The sequence below is a fragment of the Carcharhinus amblyrhynchos genome, chromosome 28 (genome assembly GCF_965287045.1).
Source record: "Carcharhinus amblyrhynchos chromosome 28, sCarAmb.v2.hapA, whole genome shotgun sequence".
Lineage (NCBI taxonomy): Eukaryota > Metazoa > Chordata > Chondrichthyes > Carcharhiniformes > Carcharhinidae > Carcharhinus > Carcharhinus amblyrhynchos.
Window position 1 is genome coordinate 15,153,663 of NC_137351.1, and position 16,623 is coordinate 15,170,285.

At 42.8% G+C, this 16,623-nt stretch overlaps 1 protein-coding gene across 1 annotated transcript; it reads left to right on the forward strand.

The window, feature by feature from the left end:
* Window positions 1–5,587: 5,587 nt before the first annotated feature.
* On the forward strand, window positions 5,588–15,977 carry ankrd34c (ankyrin repeat domain 34C). The gene is made up of 2 exons (XM_080214183.1): window positions 5,588–5,665; window positions 14,315–15,977. The coding sequence occupies exon 2, from the start codon at window positions 14,364–14,366 to the stop codon at window positions 15,975–15,977; it is 1,614 nt and encodes a 537-aa protein (XP_080070309.1). The 5' UTR covers window positions 5,588–5,665; window positions 14,315–14,363.
* The last annotated feature ends 646 nt before the right edge of the window (window positions 15,978–16,623 follow it).

A 16,623-nucleotide genomic window follows, 5' to 3' on the forward strand; every position in this document is an offset into this window, starting at 1 on the left:
TCAATGACCTGCCCTCCACAGCCTTCTGCAGCAAAGAGTTCCACAGATTCACCACTCTCTGGCTGAAGAACTTCCTTCTCATCTCTGTTTTAAAGGAACCAAACAAATAAATACTTTTACTGTGTTCCAGAACTATTCTAACATCGCTGTGGGTGTGCCTACACCACAGGGACTGCAGCGGTTCAAGGCTTACCACCACCTTCACAAGGGCAATTAGGGATGGGTAATAAATGCTGGCTTTATCAGTGATCCCCACATCACCGAGGTATTTCCAAACGGGTCTGTTTGTCTGGCGCGGCAATTATTAAATTGATCTCCTACTTCCATCCAGGGAAATTTCTGGAATATCAGTTTTGGCTGCAGGAGATTTTTGGACAATTTCCTGACAGCTTTTGGAGCAAGTTTGAGACATTTGGTTACATGAAATGTACAGCAGAGAAACTGGCCATTCAACCCATCTATCCCATGCTCCACTCATGCCTCCTCCCACCTTCTCTTCATCTCATCGCATCCATATTTCTATTTGATTGTCCCTCACAAAGTTTCTCCTAGATTCCTAATTGTATTTATTGGTGACTATCTTATGTTTATGGGAACACATTTGTGAGTTCCCAGAAGATTCAGAGCAAAAAAGCTAAACACTTTCAAACTGAAGCTTGGAATTCTAATAAACACAATGTTCGACCTCAATACACAGGAAGCACTGTGTGTGAGGAGGTTGCAAAAATGTTGCCCACGGGGGTGGCATGGCAGCACAGTGGTTAGTACTGCTGCCTCACAATGCCAGGGACCTGGGCTCGATTCCTGGCTTGGGTCACTGTTTGCACATTCTCCCCGTGTCTGCATGGGTTTCCCCCCACAGTCCAAAGATGTGCAGGTTAGGTTGATTGGCCATGCTAAATTGTCCTACGTAGGCTAGAGGGATTAGCAGGGCAAATATGTAGGATTACAGGGATAGAGTCTGGGTGGGATTGCTGTCGGTGCAGACTTGATGGGCCGAATGGCACTATAGGGATTCTATGGTCTATTCTATTCTAATTAAAACCACACCCATGCTCTCTCCCCATAGCCTTCCACTTTTACTCATTCAAGTATTTGTCTAATTTCCCTTTTTGAAAGTTACTATTTAATTTGCTTCCATCCTTTCAAGCAGCAAATTCCAGATCATAACAGTTTGCTCTTTAAGAGAAATCTCTCCTCATCTCTCCCTCTGTTCTGTTTTACTAATTACCTTAAATCAGTGTTTTCTCTGGCCCTTCAGCCACTTGAGACAGTTTCCCCACTGATCTCCTTGATTCGGACACCGCTATTAAATCTGCCCTTAACCTTCTCTGGTCTGAAGAAAACTAACCCAGTTTCTCCAGTCTCTCCATATAATTAAAGTTTCATATAATGTTTAGCTATAAGGAACTTCTTTTAATGGTATTTCTGTTAAAAGATTGTGTTTTACATCCATTCAAGGGATGTGGGTGTCATTGGCTAGGCAGCATTTATTTCTCATCCCTAATTGTCCTTGAGAAGGTGATGGTGACCAGCTTTCTTGAATTTCTGCAGTCTCTGAGGTGTAGATACACCCATAATGCTGTTGGCAAGGGACACACAGGATTTTGACCCAGCAACAGCAAAGGAACGGTAATATATTTCCAAGTCAGAATGGTGAGTGATTTGGAGATAGTGGTGTTCCCAAGTATCTGCTGCCCTTGTCCTCAATCTAGATGATGGTGGTGATGGGTTTGAAAAAAGTAAAGTTAAAGCTTATTTATTAGTCACAAGTAGGCTTACATTAACACTGCAATGGGCTACCTCACTGAATATATTTAAGTCACAGGTAGATAGGTTTCTGATAGACAAGGGAATTAAGGGTTATGGGGAGAAAGCAGGAAAGTGGAACTGATCCACTTCATATCAGCCATGATCTTATTGAATGGCGGGGCAGGCTCGAAGGGCTAGATGGCCTACTCCTGCTCCTATTTCTTATGTTCTTATGTTCTTACAAAGTTACTGTGAAATTCCCCTAGTTACCACACTCCGGCACCTGTTCAGGCACACTGAGGGAGAACTTAATATGGCCAATATGCCTAATCGCACATCTTTTGGAGTGTGGGAGGAAACTGGAGCACCCAAAGGAAACCCTCACTGACAGGGGGACAATGTGTAGATTCTACACAGACAGTGACCCAAACCAGGAATCAAAGATGGGTTTCTGGTGCTCTGAGGCAGCAGCGCTAACCACTGTGCCACCATGCCATCCTTAAGCACTGCCTAAGGAGCCTTGATGAGTTCCTGCAGTGTATCTTGTAGATGGTACACATGACTGCCACTGTTCGTTGATGGTGGAGAAAATGATGCTTTTTTGGATTGTGTGCCAGTCAAGTGGGGCTGCTTTGTCCTGAATGGTGCTGAGTTTCTTGAGTGTTGTTGGAGCTACTCACATCTGGGCAAGTGGAGAGTATTCCATCACAATCCTGCTCTGTGCCTTGCAGATGGTGGACAGGCTTTGGGGAGTTAGGAGTGAATTAGTTACCACAGGATTCTGAGTCTCTTTACGGTGTCAATATATCACTGAATTTGGATGAGAACTCTGCAAATGATTATCAATATTTAATTTTTTCCAGGAATTACGAAGGGATCAACAGAAGTAGAAAATCAATACATGTCCCCATTTCTGAATATATCATCTATTCCGAAACTGTTGAATGGCAAAGACATATTCAACGAGTGCTATAAATATATTTATATTTACAGTGAGTCACAGGGAGAGATTTAGATTAGCACTGCAATAAGTTGTTAAAAGGGTCTATTTTTGGAACTAACTGGCAATGAGTGGGTAAAAAAAAGTTCAATCCACAGTCCAAAAAGATTATACAAATATAAATCCATTTAATAACCAAAATTTATTAAGTGGTTGATATAAGCAATTATATAAAGGATATTATTGTTAGATGATACATAATTGATACAAAGGCAGGTATGGAATTCATTGCAGGTAATTAATATTTAAACTAACTCCAATTCAGGCCCAGAAGTTCTTGGTTTTCTAATTTTATTCCTTCTCTTCTCTCCTGAGGTGCAGATTTTTGCTTCTACCCTGTCAACCTGGCCATTTTGCATATAGCCTAGCCTTTGGTGTTAGCAGGCTGTTCAACCATGAAGGGCATTAATTGTTAACACAAACACCTTTTGCAACCCAAGGATCATGAACCTGGAGTTGCTACAAATGGACTTTACAATCCACGTGTGCAACGGAGAGGATCAGACAATTAGAGGAGGATTTAACATGTGGAAGGTATTATTTTTTGGAAACGACGTTAGACTGATACTCTGTCTAAAGGTGATATTGTGCATTTCTGAGCTGAACTGTTGTTCTGTGACTGAACAACACAAATCCAAAGCACTGCTGAGAATTGGTCAATCAACTTGATCACTAACAAGACCTAAAATCTAGATCCTTCCAGCTCCAGCCAACATTGAAAGACATTTCCCCAATGAGAGCGATGGTCACAGTTGGACTGCTGTTTAGAAGTTTAACACTGCTTTGTATTAGTAAACCGTTGGGCTTCACTCAGTAAAATCTTCAGCAGTATAGTTATAGGGGTCCTTTTGTGTGAACTTTGTCCAACCTGTTTCTGAACTCCCTGTATGAAGAGGAGAGTGTCTCGTGAGAGTGCCCATTGAAGTGGTGGAGGCTACCTCGCTGAATATATTTAAGTCACAGGTAGATAGATTTCTGATAGTCAAGGGAATTAAGGGTTATGGGGAGAAAGCAGGAAAGTGGAACTGATCCACTTCAGATCAGCCATGATCTTGTTGAATGGCGGGGCAGGCTCGAAGTGCTAGATGGCCTACTCCTGCTCCTATTTCTTGTGTTCTTATCAGGACAGAGTGTGCACCACGCAGCAGACAAATTCTAACGTGGATTGGAAACTCTAACAATTGAATTATCAGACTGATAAAAGCAAATCAAGAGTGTTGGCCAAGGCACTGAAAGAAAAATCTTCTCATTTTGATTAACTAGTGGCCAGGTCAGAGAATTCCACCCGGAATTTTCTATTCAAATAGCTGGACTGGGATTTCACTCTCAATACCTAGCAATTCAGAGGTAAGTGTGTTACGCACAGAACCACAACTGATTCCTGTTCAAGATCCATCTAGGTCACCTTCTACCACCCTGGTTGTCACATGACAACAATAATGGGCAGCATGGTGGCACAGTGGTTGGCACTGCTGCTTCACAGGACCGGGGACCTGGGTTCAATTCCTGTCTCGGGTGACTGTCTACGTGGAGTTTGTAAATTCTCCCCATATCTGCATGGATTTTCTCCAGGTGCTTTGGTTTCCTCCCACAGTCCAAAAAGCAAAGAAAATTACAGCACAGGAACAGGCCCTTTGGTTCTCCAAGCTTGCACTGACCATGCTACCCATCTGAACTAAAATCCCCTACTCTTCCACAGGCCATATCCTTCTATTCCCATCCTACTCAAAGATATGCAGGTTAGCTGAATCGGCCATGCTAAAATGACCCTTAGTGGCCCTAAATGGTCAAATGAATTAACCATGGGAAATGTGTGAGGTTACAGAGATTGGATGGGGGAGAGGGTCTGGGTAAGATACGCCGTCAGTGTCAGTGCAAGTTCAATGGGCTGAATGGCCTCTTCTGCAATGTACGAGATCTGTGATAACGGAGTTAAGACCATAAGATGGAGAAGTAGGCCATTCGGCCCATCGAGTTTATTCTGCCATTCAATGGGAATGAACTCCATTCAGCGAGCTGTTAGCCAATCACAGCAATCCACTCTTTGTTAATGAGTCTACAATAGATTGGGACAGGAACAGAGGAAATGGGTGCACAGTTTGGGAAACTGTAGCTCCAAAGTCACCTGTGCCTCTCACAGTGACCACAGGTCATGTCTCAAATCAAACAGTATATTCTAACCCAATAACTACCTGAAGTCGTGGAGAATTGGGATGGAAAGTATCCTGAGGCTTTTCAGAACTATTTCTCCTGAATAATCAGTGGGTTCCGGCCAGACCATTCCAATTTTTCAAAGTTTCATTGGTGTTTTTAACTCAAGCCCTGAGCTATCATTATTAGCAGCCCCTCCCTCTGCAAACACAAGCAGAACAGGGCTGTTTCCATCTTTCTAACAGGAGAGTTTTCAACATTAGGGAGTTAGTTGAGGAAATGGTGCGGGGGGGGGTTACTTTCTACACTGGTTACGTGGTTATTTTGGGGATGACGTTAGAGACGTGCACGCAATCGTCTTTCTTCCAACAAATGAAAAAAAAGAGGTTATTTATAAACTCGATCTCTCCATTTGAGCTTAGCCCCAAACACTGAGCAACCTGTGCGGCAGTGCTAGGAGATTAGACAAGCGAGGCACTGCCACTCTCTGCCCCATCCACTGAACTCCACACCACTGCTATCAGAATAATGTCTCAGTTAGAGTTGCGAATGTAATTCTGCATTACATTGTCAGCCTTTCCTCCCTGGTTCCTGCTGCAGTTAGGAAAGAAATCGACTCCTCCTTGCTTTATTTGGGGGATTCTTTTAAAAAAAAATCACAAAAATTTAAAAGAGGTTGAGTGACTTGTGTTGGTTGCAGACACTGCAAGAGGCAGAATGATGTGTCAAAGCCTGCAGAGGGGTCCAGCTCATTGCAAAACGGTAAGATTGCTTATTCCTTCATGTCTCTTTCTTTAGCTTTGGGAGTTTTGTTACAAGATGGAAAGAGAGGATGAATTGTAAATGTTTTTTTAAAAAATGTAAAATCTGCGTGCAATCTCGAAATGTTGCATCCCCTGTTGGTAAAATGAATTGCTGTATAGCTTGTTGTTATGTACATGCATTGAGACTGTATACCCGCCCCCCGGGATATCTCAGAGTTCAGGAATATCGCTGCATTTCGCTACACGCCTGATTTAAACTCTTATTTTCTTTAATCCGAGAGGGATACATTTCTGTCACTTCTTTCAAATATCTTCGCTGGTGTGCAAGCCCAGTATTTGGCTAGGGGGTGCCGGACATTTATTGAAAAACCCCAATGTTGTGAAAAGAAAACCCCAATTTGTTGTGCTGTTTATATCCTGCAGTGGGAGATTTCACCAGGGTCGCCTAGATGCCTTCACAATCAAAGGGTTTGAGCTGTTTTTGGACTGCAGGTGGGAAGATCCTATAACTGGCAGGGGAATAGATCCAGGAATCCCCCTCCCACCCGGATCCTTCTCTAGCCCCTCTTCCCCCCATTAAGGTTCCCAAGCAGCGCTCTCCGCGTCTCCGCACTTCCTGAGCCCCCGGCAAGTGGAGGCTGGTGGTTCCTGGTTCCTCTAACACTAGCCCCCATCCCCCAGACACCGCTATCTGAGCTCGGAGCTGCAGATGTCCGGAATCTCCTGCAGGGATTACCCCACATTTACCTGTTGAGTTCATCAGTTGTAGAAGAATCGCCGGCTTTTGTACACCAGAGAGGGGAAATGTTTTCACAAATGATAAACTGAGTTTGAGCAACGCGAAGGGCGGTGAATAGAGAGATTCCTTTGGACAGAAACACAGGGGGAGGGGAGGATATACAGAGGGAGAGAAAGGAGAGGCATAGAGAGAGAAATGGAAAGACAGACACAGAGGGAGAGAAAGAGATGAGAGACAGAGGGAGAAAGATGAGAGACACAGATGGAGACTGAGAGACAGAGGGAGAGACACAGAGGGAGAGAGGGTGAAACACAGAGGGAGAGAGGGTGAGATACAGAGGGAGAGAGGGAGAGAGAGACACACACACACGCACACACGGGGAGAAACAGAGGGAGAGAGAGATGGAGAGACACGGAGGGAGAGGTTGGAAATACAAGAGTTGAATATAAAACAGGAAATGCTGAAAATTCTCAGGCGTCGGGGTGGGGCAGGACTAACGTTTCAGAGTTTAATATGTGCGGAGAAAGCGCTTGGGGGGGAACAATGAGAGAAAGAGACATGTCTCCTCTGTGTGCCCAGATTGTGAGAGCGAGATTGTGAAAGAGATGTACAGAGAGTGGGAGGGAGAGCGATGGAAATGTTAAACACAGCAAGATACTGCGGATGCTGGAACCCTCAATGAAAACAGAAATACTCAGCAAGTCGGGCAACATCTGTGGAGAGAAAAACAGGATTAACGATTCAGGGAAGAGTTAGGGCATAGCGTTAATAGGGTTAATGTGACAGCATTGAATGGGCTGCCGGATCAGCACCATGGACAGCGAGTTTATTCCAATGTGCTTTCTCATTTATTGTCTATTGCTGTCTGTCACTATGTGTCCGTCTACCTGTCTGTCTTTCTGTGTGCCTCTATTTGTCTCGCTATGTATCTTACTGTCTGCCTTTGTCTCATCTCTGTCTCTTATTTCTTTTTCTCTCAAGCCATTCCAACTCTTCCCTTATTCCCAGTCTGTTCACTGACCGGAAACCTTTTCACACTCTCTACCCTCTCAGTGATATTCACACTGGAAAAAGACAGCGCTTTCATTTCTTCCCTATTTGCATTTCCATGGTGTAAATCTGAATAATTTGCATAATATTAGTGCTTTAGTTCAATGTAGATTTATGCAATTAATATTCATCATTGTTATAAACGTTACAATCCCAGTTTTTGTTCTAAGAATTAAATACAGCCCTAACCCTCCTCGGGTTATTGTAATACCCTGTTATTAAAAGTGAATATTTATTTAATTAGTATAAGTTCAATACTTCCATTCAAATCAAAATGCGTAGGTAAGGCCGACCAATTATTTAGTTTGTCAATTAATGGATATCAGAGAGGGATTTGATCTGTTCTTGATCTGTGTTTTTTACAAAAACAATTTGCTCTATATAGCAACATGTCCCAAAGTGGGGAGGGGTGAGAATAGGGTTCCAGCAGCAGCAGGGCGATGGGGTAAATCTTAAGGACACTTTCACTGGAGTAAAGAGATGTAGCAACATGGGGAGGTTGAGAATAAAATGAAAGGAGTGGAACATTGAGTTCACTGAAATCTCTCAGTGACTGAGAGAGTAACCAGGACAATCTGGAGCAGGTCATAGTGGAACTGGGGAGTGCGGCCAGTAAGGGATTTATAAATCAGGACAAGAATTCAAAAATCAATGCAATGAGAGACCTGAATCAGTGACTGGAATATGTTCCATAACAGTTCAATCCACATCCCACAGTGTTAATTAACCTCTCTAATCCGAAACTGATTGTTAATCATAAATCTCCACATGAAGTAGTTTGATATTTGCTGCAGTTGTAATTCAGTGACTTGTTTTAAATATTTAGTATCATGTTAATTGCCAAACAACCTCAAGATATATTTACTTAATGTGTGATGTGCAAAAATGTCTCACACAAGTATATTGTCAGACAAATCTTCATTATTATAATGAATCTCAGAAGCATCCAACAGTCAAAGTACAATCACTAACCTATTCTGAGCCCTGATTTTGGAGGAGTTTTTTTTAGGTCACACATACAATTGTGCCATCTACTGCTCAAAAACAGTAAACCCCCTCATCACAAAAGATCATAGAATTTTGACTGCGGCTTTTTGAAGACTTAGGAGTACATAAAAAAGAATTGCATTTATATAGCACTTTTCATAACCACTGGATAGGTCCAAGTGCTTTAAACGCAATTACGTATTTCTGGAATGTAATCACTGTTGTAGGAAATGCAGCAGCCAATTTACACACAGCAAACTCCCACAAATTTGATAATGAACAGATAATCTGAATTTTTTGTGATGTTAACTGAGGGATAAATATGGACTAGGACACTAGGGAGAATTGTCCTGCTCATCTTCAAACCTGGACTTTTCTCATCCACCCAAGTGAACAGCGTTCACATCTCACGCAATTCTCTAACCTCGCCCACAGCTGAGATTATCCAGTCCTGCTGCAGTAAATGGAAATTTGGGTGATGTAATAGCTTAGTGGCATTATTGCTAGACTAGTCATCTAGAAACTCAGCTAATTTCTGGGGACCCAGGTTCGAATCCTGCCACGGCAGATGGTGGAATTTGAATTCAATAAAAAAAGTCTGGAATTAAGAATCTGCTGACGGCCATGAAACCATAATTGATTGTCAGAAAAACCCATCTGGTTCACTGAAGTCCTTTAGGGAAGGAAATCTGCTATCCTGGTCTGGCCTACATGTGACTCCAGAACCACAGCAATGTGGTTGACTCTCAGTTGCCCTGGATGACTAGGGATGGGCAATCAATGCTGGCCCAGTCAGCGACCTCTTGACCCACAAATGAATATAAACAAAATTTAGTTGAGTGCCCAATTCTCCATTCTCACTGGCAGCAGTGGTGAAGCGTAAGCAGCTGGAGAATTTAGACCAACATCTCTAACAGTGCAGCACTCCCTTTGTGCTGCACTGGAGTGTCATGGGTGTGATTATACACTGAAAATAATCAGGTTGGGGTGACATATAATTTGGTTTAAGCTGACAGAAGCACTGCTACTGAAAGCAATATACTTCCTGTTGGGTATGTGGTGTCTGTCTCTTTAAGAAAGTACAAATGGGAACCGAGAGAGTGGTCACACCAGAGAGAAAGAGTCCTCTCTTGGGCACTATGTTGTAAATATGTAGAACTGGGCTGTGCCTCTGGGTGGCCTTCGTGCTGCATAAACTCCTGCCCCTGAGATTCTCTTATCAATAAATACCTTGGCCCCTAACAAACTCTGAAATCTCTTGACGTTGCCATAACAGCCCCAAAAGTAACAAAGGGTCAAAAAGGTTCCCGCTAAAACCCTAAAGCCTGGGAAAAGCAAAGACACAGACATAAATGGCAGCTGTGGCAGTCAAAAAAAAACTAGCTTTTGCATTTGTTGTAACTTTGTTAAGGGACAGTACAGGCTAGATTCAGGATCAGGCACTCCTGTCTATCCCAGCCAGAGTAAACCAATAAGGAGGAACAAAGACCAATCACTTGGCTTTCCTTCAGAAGTGCATAAGCACATTTGCTCAAGAATTTCATCGCCAATACATACTGAACTGCCCAAAGATCAATGACTCACTCTCTCCAGATGATTCAGCTGCCAATTCCTGTAGATTTGTGAAAACAGAATTCATTGGATGGCATTGCCCAAGAATGGCTAGGAAATACAGTTCAATTACCAAACACATTCCCTTTAATTTCTGTAACTAATGACTTAACTTTGAGCTTCCTTATTATCTTATGTTCCTTCATTGGAGGCCATCACAACTAAGAGAAACAGTTCAATCAAACTCCCAAACTATTTTGCAATACAGTTACCTCACTCAGTCACTGAGCTCTTTAAGCACCAACCTGGTTCTCATTCCAACCAGAATAAGACACCTTAAGAAATCTGATTAACAAAATCCACAAATAAATGAAAAACTCATCCTTTAGTGTGTATGAAACCTTACGGCAACCTTACTCCAGAGCGGGGGAATGAACTGAAGCTCTGGATTTATTCCAGCTCTGTGACTTGCTTCACTAGAACCTTCCCAAGTCTGTAGAAAGAGGATCAGTCTGTTTTTTTGCAGCTGAGAGATCCAGCAATTGTTTGCCTACCACCCGATGTTTATATGTGTTGGCAGAGACTTCAGCTAATTTTTTAAGTATCTTAATTCTGCTCCTTTTACAAGATTTCTTGTATTCCCAGGAATGCACTGAATCCCATCTTTAGGAGGCTATTGTTTCCTGTACTGCATCAGTGGGTCATTATTCACAGTGCCATTACATAGGGAGGACTAAAAAGATAGCCCTTTCAAAGAGCTAACAAAGGCATGATGGACCAAATTGCCTCATCATGTCATTCTCTATGAATATCCCAAAAGGAAGGGCAGAATGAAAAGGGACACAATAGGAATTTTCACAGTAACTTCATTGCAGTGTTAATGTAAGCCTACTTGTGATACTAATAAATAAACTTAAAACTTAACTGGGAGAGAAGCTATAGGAGAAAAACCAAACGTATAGTCAAGGAGATGAAGCTAAGATAGTTATTAGGCTGGAAAATGGATACATTGGGAGTGTGGAGCCCAGTCACCAAAGGATTTGCAGTTAAGGGTGATCATTTTAAATATAATATAGTGGTTTGGACAGCCTCTGAAAGTCCAGCTTTCAGAACAATACTTACCTTGTTGGGGTCTCTGTACAATTGGACAAGTTAACCAATGATAACAGCATCCCTCATTATGTTTCCCGTTGCCTACCAGAGTGAGACCAATAATTAGTGCTCAATTATTTCATTTTGGAATTGTGTTTAGAATAAATCCTTAAACATGGAAATTTCTCCACAGTCATACTGGAAACACTGATTCCAACTGGTTGGTATACACTGTAACATTCCCCTAATATACCCAAGACCTTCCAAATCTCCATCTATCCATCCTTCATACACTGGACACCAGCCTGGCTACGCCTCCATTGTAAAATTATTTCTCCAAGTTTTTTTTTAGTTAATTTGTAGGACACAGGCCTCGCTGACTGGCCAGCATTTATTGTCCATTCCTAGTTGCCCAAGGGCAGTTGAGAGTCATCCACATTTGTTGTGGCTCTGGAATCACATGTAGGCCAGACCAAGTAAGGACAGCAGATTTCCTTCCCTAAAGGACATTAGTGAACCAGACAGGTTTTTCCAACAATCAACAACGGTCATCAGTAGATTCTTAATTTCAGATTTTTTTACTGACTTCAAATTCCACCACCTGGGATTCATGGGATTCGAACCCGGGTCCCCAGAACATTAACTGAGTTTCTGGATTAACAGTCTAGCAAAAATACCATTAGGCCATCGCCTCCTTCAAATCCCTCCATGGCCCCAGCACCCCCCACACCATCCCACACTTGCACCTACAAGCCTCCAAGATCTCTGCTCTTGTCCATCACCCATTTCCTTCATTTCATCACAGGCAGCTGTGCCTTTAACCATCTTTGAGTCCACTCCCAGGAACTCCCCTCATGAACTTCTCTGTTGCGTTCTCTTTAAGTCCAGCCTGAAAACACTGTCTTTTGGCCAAGCCCCACCATCTCATTTTTTGACTTGGTGTCACTTTTATTGTCTGATTACACCTCTCTGAAATGCATTGGATCATTTTCAATCTTGAAGATGCAAGTTGTAGTTATTGTTACCAGAATGCCAGCTAAACCTCATGCTGAACTTAACCACAAAATGCTCCATATCTGGACATCAGTGAAAGATTTCATCAATTGTCAATACTGACAGTGTGTGTGTTTGTGTGTGTGGTGGGGGGGAGGAAACAGAGTAGGTATAAATGGGTCTTTTTTGATTGGCAGATGTGACAAGTGCTTTCAGTGCTGGGATCTCAACCTTTTACAATTTATATTAATTATTTGGATGAAGATATAGTTGGTAAATTCTTTGGCAACAAAAATATAGGTAGGAAAGTAAATTATAAAGAGGGCACAAGGAGTCTAAAAAGGGACATAGGTTGGTTAAGTGAGTGGGCAAAAATATGACAAATGGAATATAATGTGGGCAAATGTGAAATTATCCATTTTGGTAGGAAGAATAAAAGAAAAGATTATCATCTAAATGGTAAAAGATTGCAGAGCTCTGAGATACAGAGGGATCTGGGTGTCCTACTGCATGATTCACGAAAGGCTGGTATACAAGTACAGCAAGTAATTAGGAAAGCTAATAGAATGTTATTGTTTATTGTGAGGAGAATTGATTACAAAAGTAGGGAAATTATGCTTCAGTTATACAGGGAATTGGTGGAACCACATCTGGAGTATCATTTACAGTATTAGTCTCCTTATTTAAGGAAAGATCTAAGTGTATTAGAAACAACTCCGGGAATGTCTAATGGACTAATACCAGGAATGGTGGATTGTCCTGTAAGGCAAGATTGGAGAAGTTACGTTTGTATAAACTAGAGTTTGTAAGAATAAGAGGTGATTTGATTGAAACCTTTAAGATCCTGAAATTACTCCAGGTTTATACTGGAAGCACTGATTTCAGACTAGTTGTACACACTGCAGTATTCCACTAATACACTCAAGCTCATCCAAAACTCCACGGCCTGTATCCTAACTCCATCCATCCATCCTTCATACACTGAAGGCCAGTCTGGCTATTCCTCCATTATAAAATTATTTCTGTTCAAATCTCTCTGTGGTCCCAGCCCCCTTCCCCTACACACGCACGCACGCACAGATACGCACCCACACCATCTTGCACTAAGCCCCTACAACCCTCCGAGATCTCTGCTCATGTCCATCACACACTTCCTTCACTCTGCTGTGGATATGGAGAGGATATTTCCTTTTGCCAAAGAAGTTAGAAACAGGGGTCACTGTTTAAATGCTCACCCATTTAAGACAGGGTTGAGGAGAAATGTCTTCTCTCAGAAGGTCGTGAGTCTCTGAAACTCTCTTTCCTAAAAGTCTTTGAATATTTTTAAGGCAGTGCTAGATAGATTCTCAGTGAACAAGCGGAGGGAGTTATCAGGCGTTAAGCAGGAATGTGGAGTTCAGGTTACAATCAGAATAGCCATGATCATATTGAATGGTGGAGCAGGCTCAAAGGGCCGAACGGCCTTCTCCTGCTCCAAATTCATATGTTCATACAATTGCTATAAAATGCAATAATTTTTTCAGGACTGTCCATTGCCAATGTATTTTCCCAATTCACCTCAGCTAATTCCCCCTCATATTATTTTATTTCCTTTGTTCAAATTCAACAACTTGGTTTCAGATTGAACTTTCAAATATCATGTGAAATTCTAGCATATTATGGTCACTCACCCCTAAAGATTCTTTTATAACAAGATTATGTTCAGTGGTCATTAAAAAGATAGAGAGGAAGTGCCTTTATAAAGCACCTTCCACAACTTCAGGCCATTGCAAATAACTTTACAGCCAATGAAGTACTTTTGTCCTGATGTAGAATCACAGGTGTAAAAGAGGAAATGAGTTAGCTAATTTGGGCACAGCAAGCTCCCATAAAAAAACAATGTGATAATGACCAGATAATCTGCTTTTTAGGGATGCTGGCAGAGGGATAAATATTGGGCCCAGAACACTGAGGGGAATTCACCTTTGAAGTAGTGTCATGGGATCATTTATATCCACTTGGGAGGAGCAGATGCGGTTTGACCCCACATCCTAAACATGGCACCATCAACAGTGCAGCACTCCATCAATCCTGCACCAAACGTAAAAGCAGCAATAAAGCTGTACCCTGACAGGATTATGGACTGTACAATTTGTAACTCTAAGCAGACAAAGTGATACGGCTTTTGTGTACTGAGGAAATTAATATTTAGCTGTAGAAAATACAATTGATTTTTGCTTTTACTATTCAATCCAGATTCTCAAGTCTGTCCCGCTTCTAAAGGGGCCAGAATAACACAGTCATTATGGATGATGCTATTGAACTACGGACTGATGGGAATTCTCTACTAAAGGCAGTTTGGTTGGGAAGGTTGAGATTAACAAGACTTTTGTTGGAGGGTGGAGCGTACATAAATGAAAGCAATGAAAGAGGAGAGACCCCCCTCATGGTGGCGTGTATGACCAGGCACGTCGACCAACAGAGTGTGAGCAAAGCCAAGATGGTCAAGTACCTGCTGGAAAATCAGGCAGACCCGAACATTCAAGACAAGTCTGGCAAAACAGCGTTAATGCACGCCTGCATTGAACGAGCTGGAGAGGAAGCTGTGTCCCTGTTACTCACCAATGGAGCAGATCCGAGCTTGGAGGATCATTCCGGTGCTTCTGCCTTGGTTTATGCCATCAACACAGATGACAAAGAGGTCCTAAAAAGTCTACTAAATGCCTGCAAAGCCAAAGGGAAGGAGGTGATAATAATAACAACTGATAAATCTCCTTCTGGTACAAAGACAACAAAACAGTATCTAAATGTGCCACCTTCACCAGAACTGGAGGAAAGACACACTCCTTCTATCTGTATGTCCCCATCTGATATTGAACTTAAGACATCTCTGTCTCCATCTCCCACAGATGAAGAGGAAAATGAAAAATCCTTTAATTTCCAAATCATGTCACACCAGACTGGAAACTACACTGGCAAAACCCACAATGACCCTGGCTCTCCAACCAGAAAAGTCAATCCTAAAAGAATTGGGACCCGTTTACCCCAACTGAAGCGACTCCAATCAGAGCCTTGGGGTTTGATTGCACCGTCCGTCTTAGCTGCTTCAGCCTATCAGGAAGAGTGCAAAAGACTTAGCCCAGATGACGAGGTGATCCAGGGGATCAATGGGTTAGCCCTGCCCAAACGCACCAACTTGTCCAGAACAAACAGTGTTGAAAGCAAAGATCCATCTACCTTCCCATTTGTGGGTGATTCAACTTCTCGAACTCCCTCCACATCTGCACCGGTCTCCCGAAAGCAATCTTATGAGAAAAGCCAAACTCAGCATCAACCTTTAGCTCGGAGAAGCACCTTGCCTTCTGAGCAAGATACTGTTAGCAGCTTCGCTTCCACGGGCCCGGTGAGCTTGCGAGACACTGTCCATCGCAGAAGATTAGGCAACGACCACTACGATTCCGACTCCCAGCTGTACTCGGACTCAATCTCCAATCCATTCGATTCTGGAAAAATCACTTTCGAAAGAAAGAAACACAACACGTCTCCGCTGACACTATTAACCAGCTCCCGGGAGTCACTGGACAGCATCTCCAGCACATCCCCCAGTTCTGTACGACGCAGACCCCCTGGTTTACTGGAAAGGAGAGGTTCCGGGACACTCCTGCTAGATCACATCTCCCACACGAGGCCAGGACATCTCCCCCCATTGAATGTCAATCCCAATCCACCCATCCCTGACATAGGGTGCAACAGCAAACCTTCATCTCCTCTGACCATGTGTCTGAAATCTATGGTTCCCATGGCACCATCTTCACCAAAGCGAAATGACATGAAAGCCAAAAAGAAGCTCGTGAGAAGGCATTCGATGCAAGTGGAGCAAATGAAGCAGCTTTCTGATTTTGAAGAGTTGAATACTTAGTGCATCTGAGACCACCACGGGAATGTCAAACTGAAACCTAGAGCTCAACTAACTCATAAACAAGATTAGTCTTTACCTTTTTAAAGTAACCTGGGCTAGGCCAGCTGTGTGAGATACCCCGACTACACTTGGTAAATTTTGGATGCAAACCAATCAACATATCTGATGGAAAGGAGCTGAAATTAAACTCTGACATTGATGCAAAGCAAACCATCACAGATAGCCCAGCTCCAATCCCCATCGCGCCCTTGCATAGACAGCAGGAGGTGCCAGTCTCTCACTTTCCCTATCCAGGGGCAAAGAGACTGGACTGGAGCCACTTTTCAATCTGGGTCACAATGAAACGGAAGCAGCAGGAATCTGACCGCTTCTCCACGCAACTCGCCATCTGGAGCTTGGAGGGATTTCAGTCAATTCCTTGGGCCACGAGGAACATCCTTCAGAGAGGACGAGAACTCGAGTTTTAACGGGCAATAAATCTCCCAAACGAGTCTGTTTCTCGCACCCCTCCTCCCTCGCCCATCAATGCCAGATACAGTCAGCTGAAGTGTGGTCACTCCAGACAAGGACAGTGTTTTTATTGTTTTGGTTTCAGAATGATGTCAAACCCTCTGTAAAAAAAAACACGTGCTGATTATTTAGTTTG

Bases quoted from the DNA above. Each gene is read 5' to 3' on its own strand.
- ankrd34c (XM_080214183.1), top strand. From the start codon at position 14,364: ATGGATGATGCTATTGAACTACGGACTGATGGGAATTCTCTACTAAAG.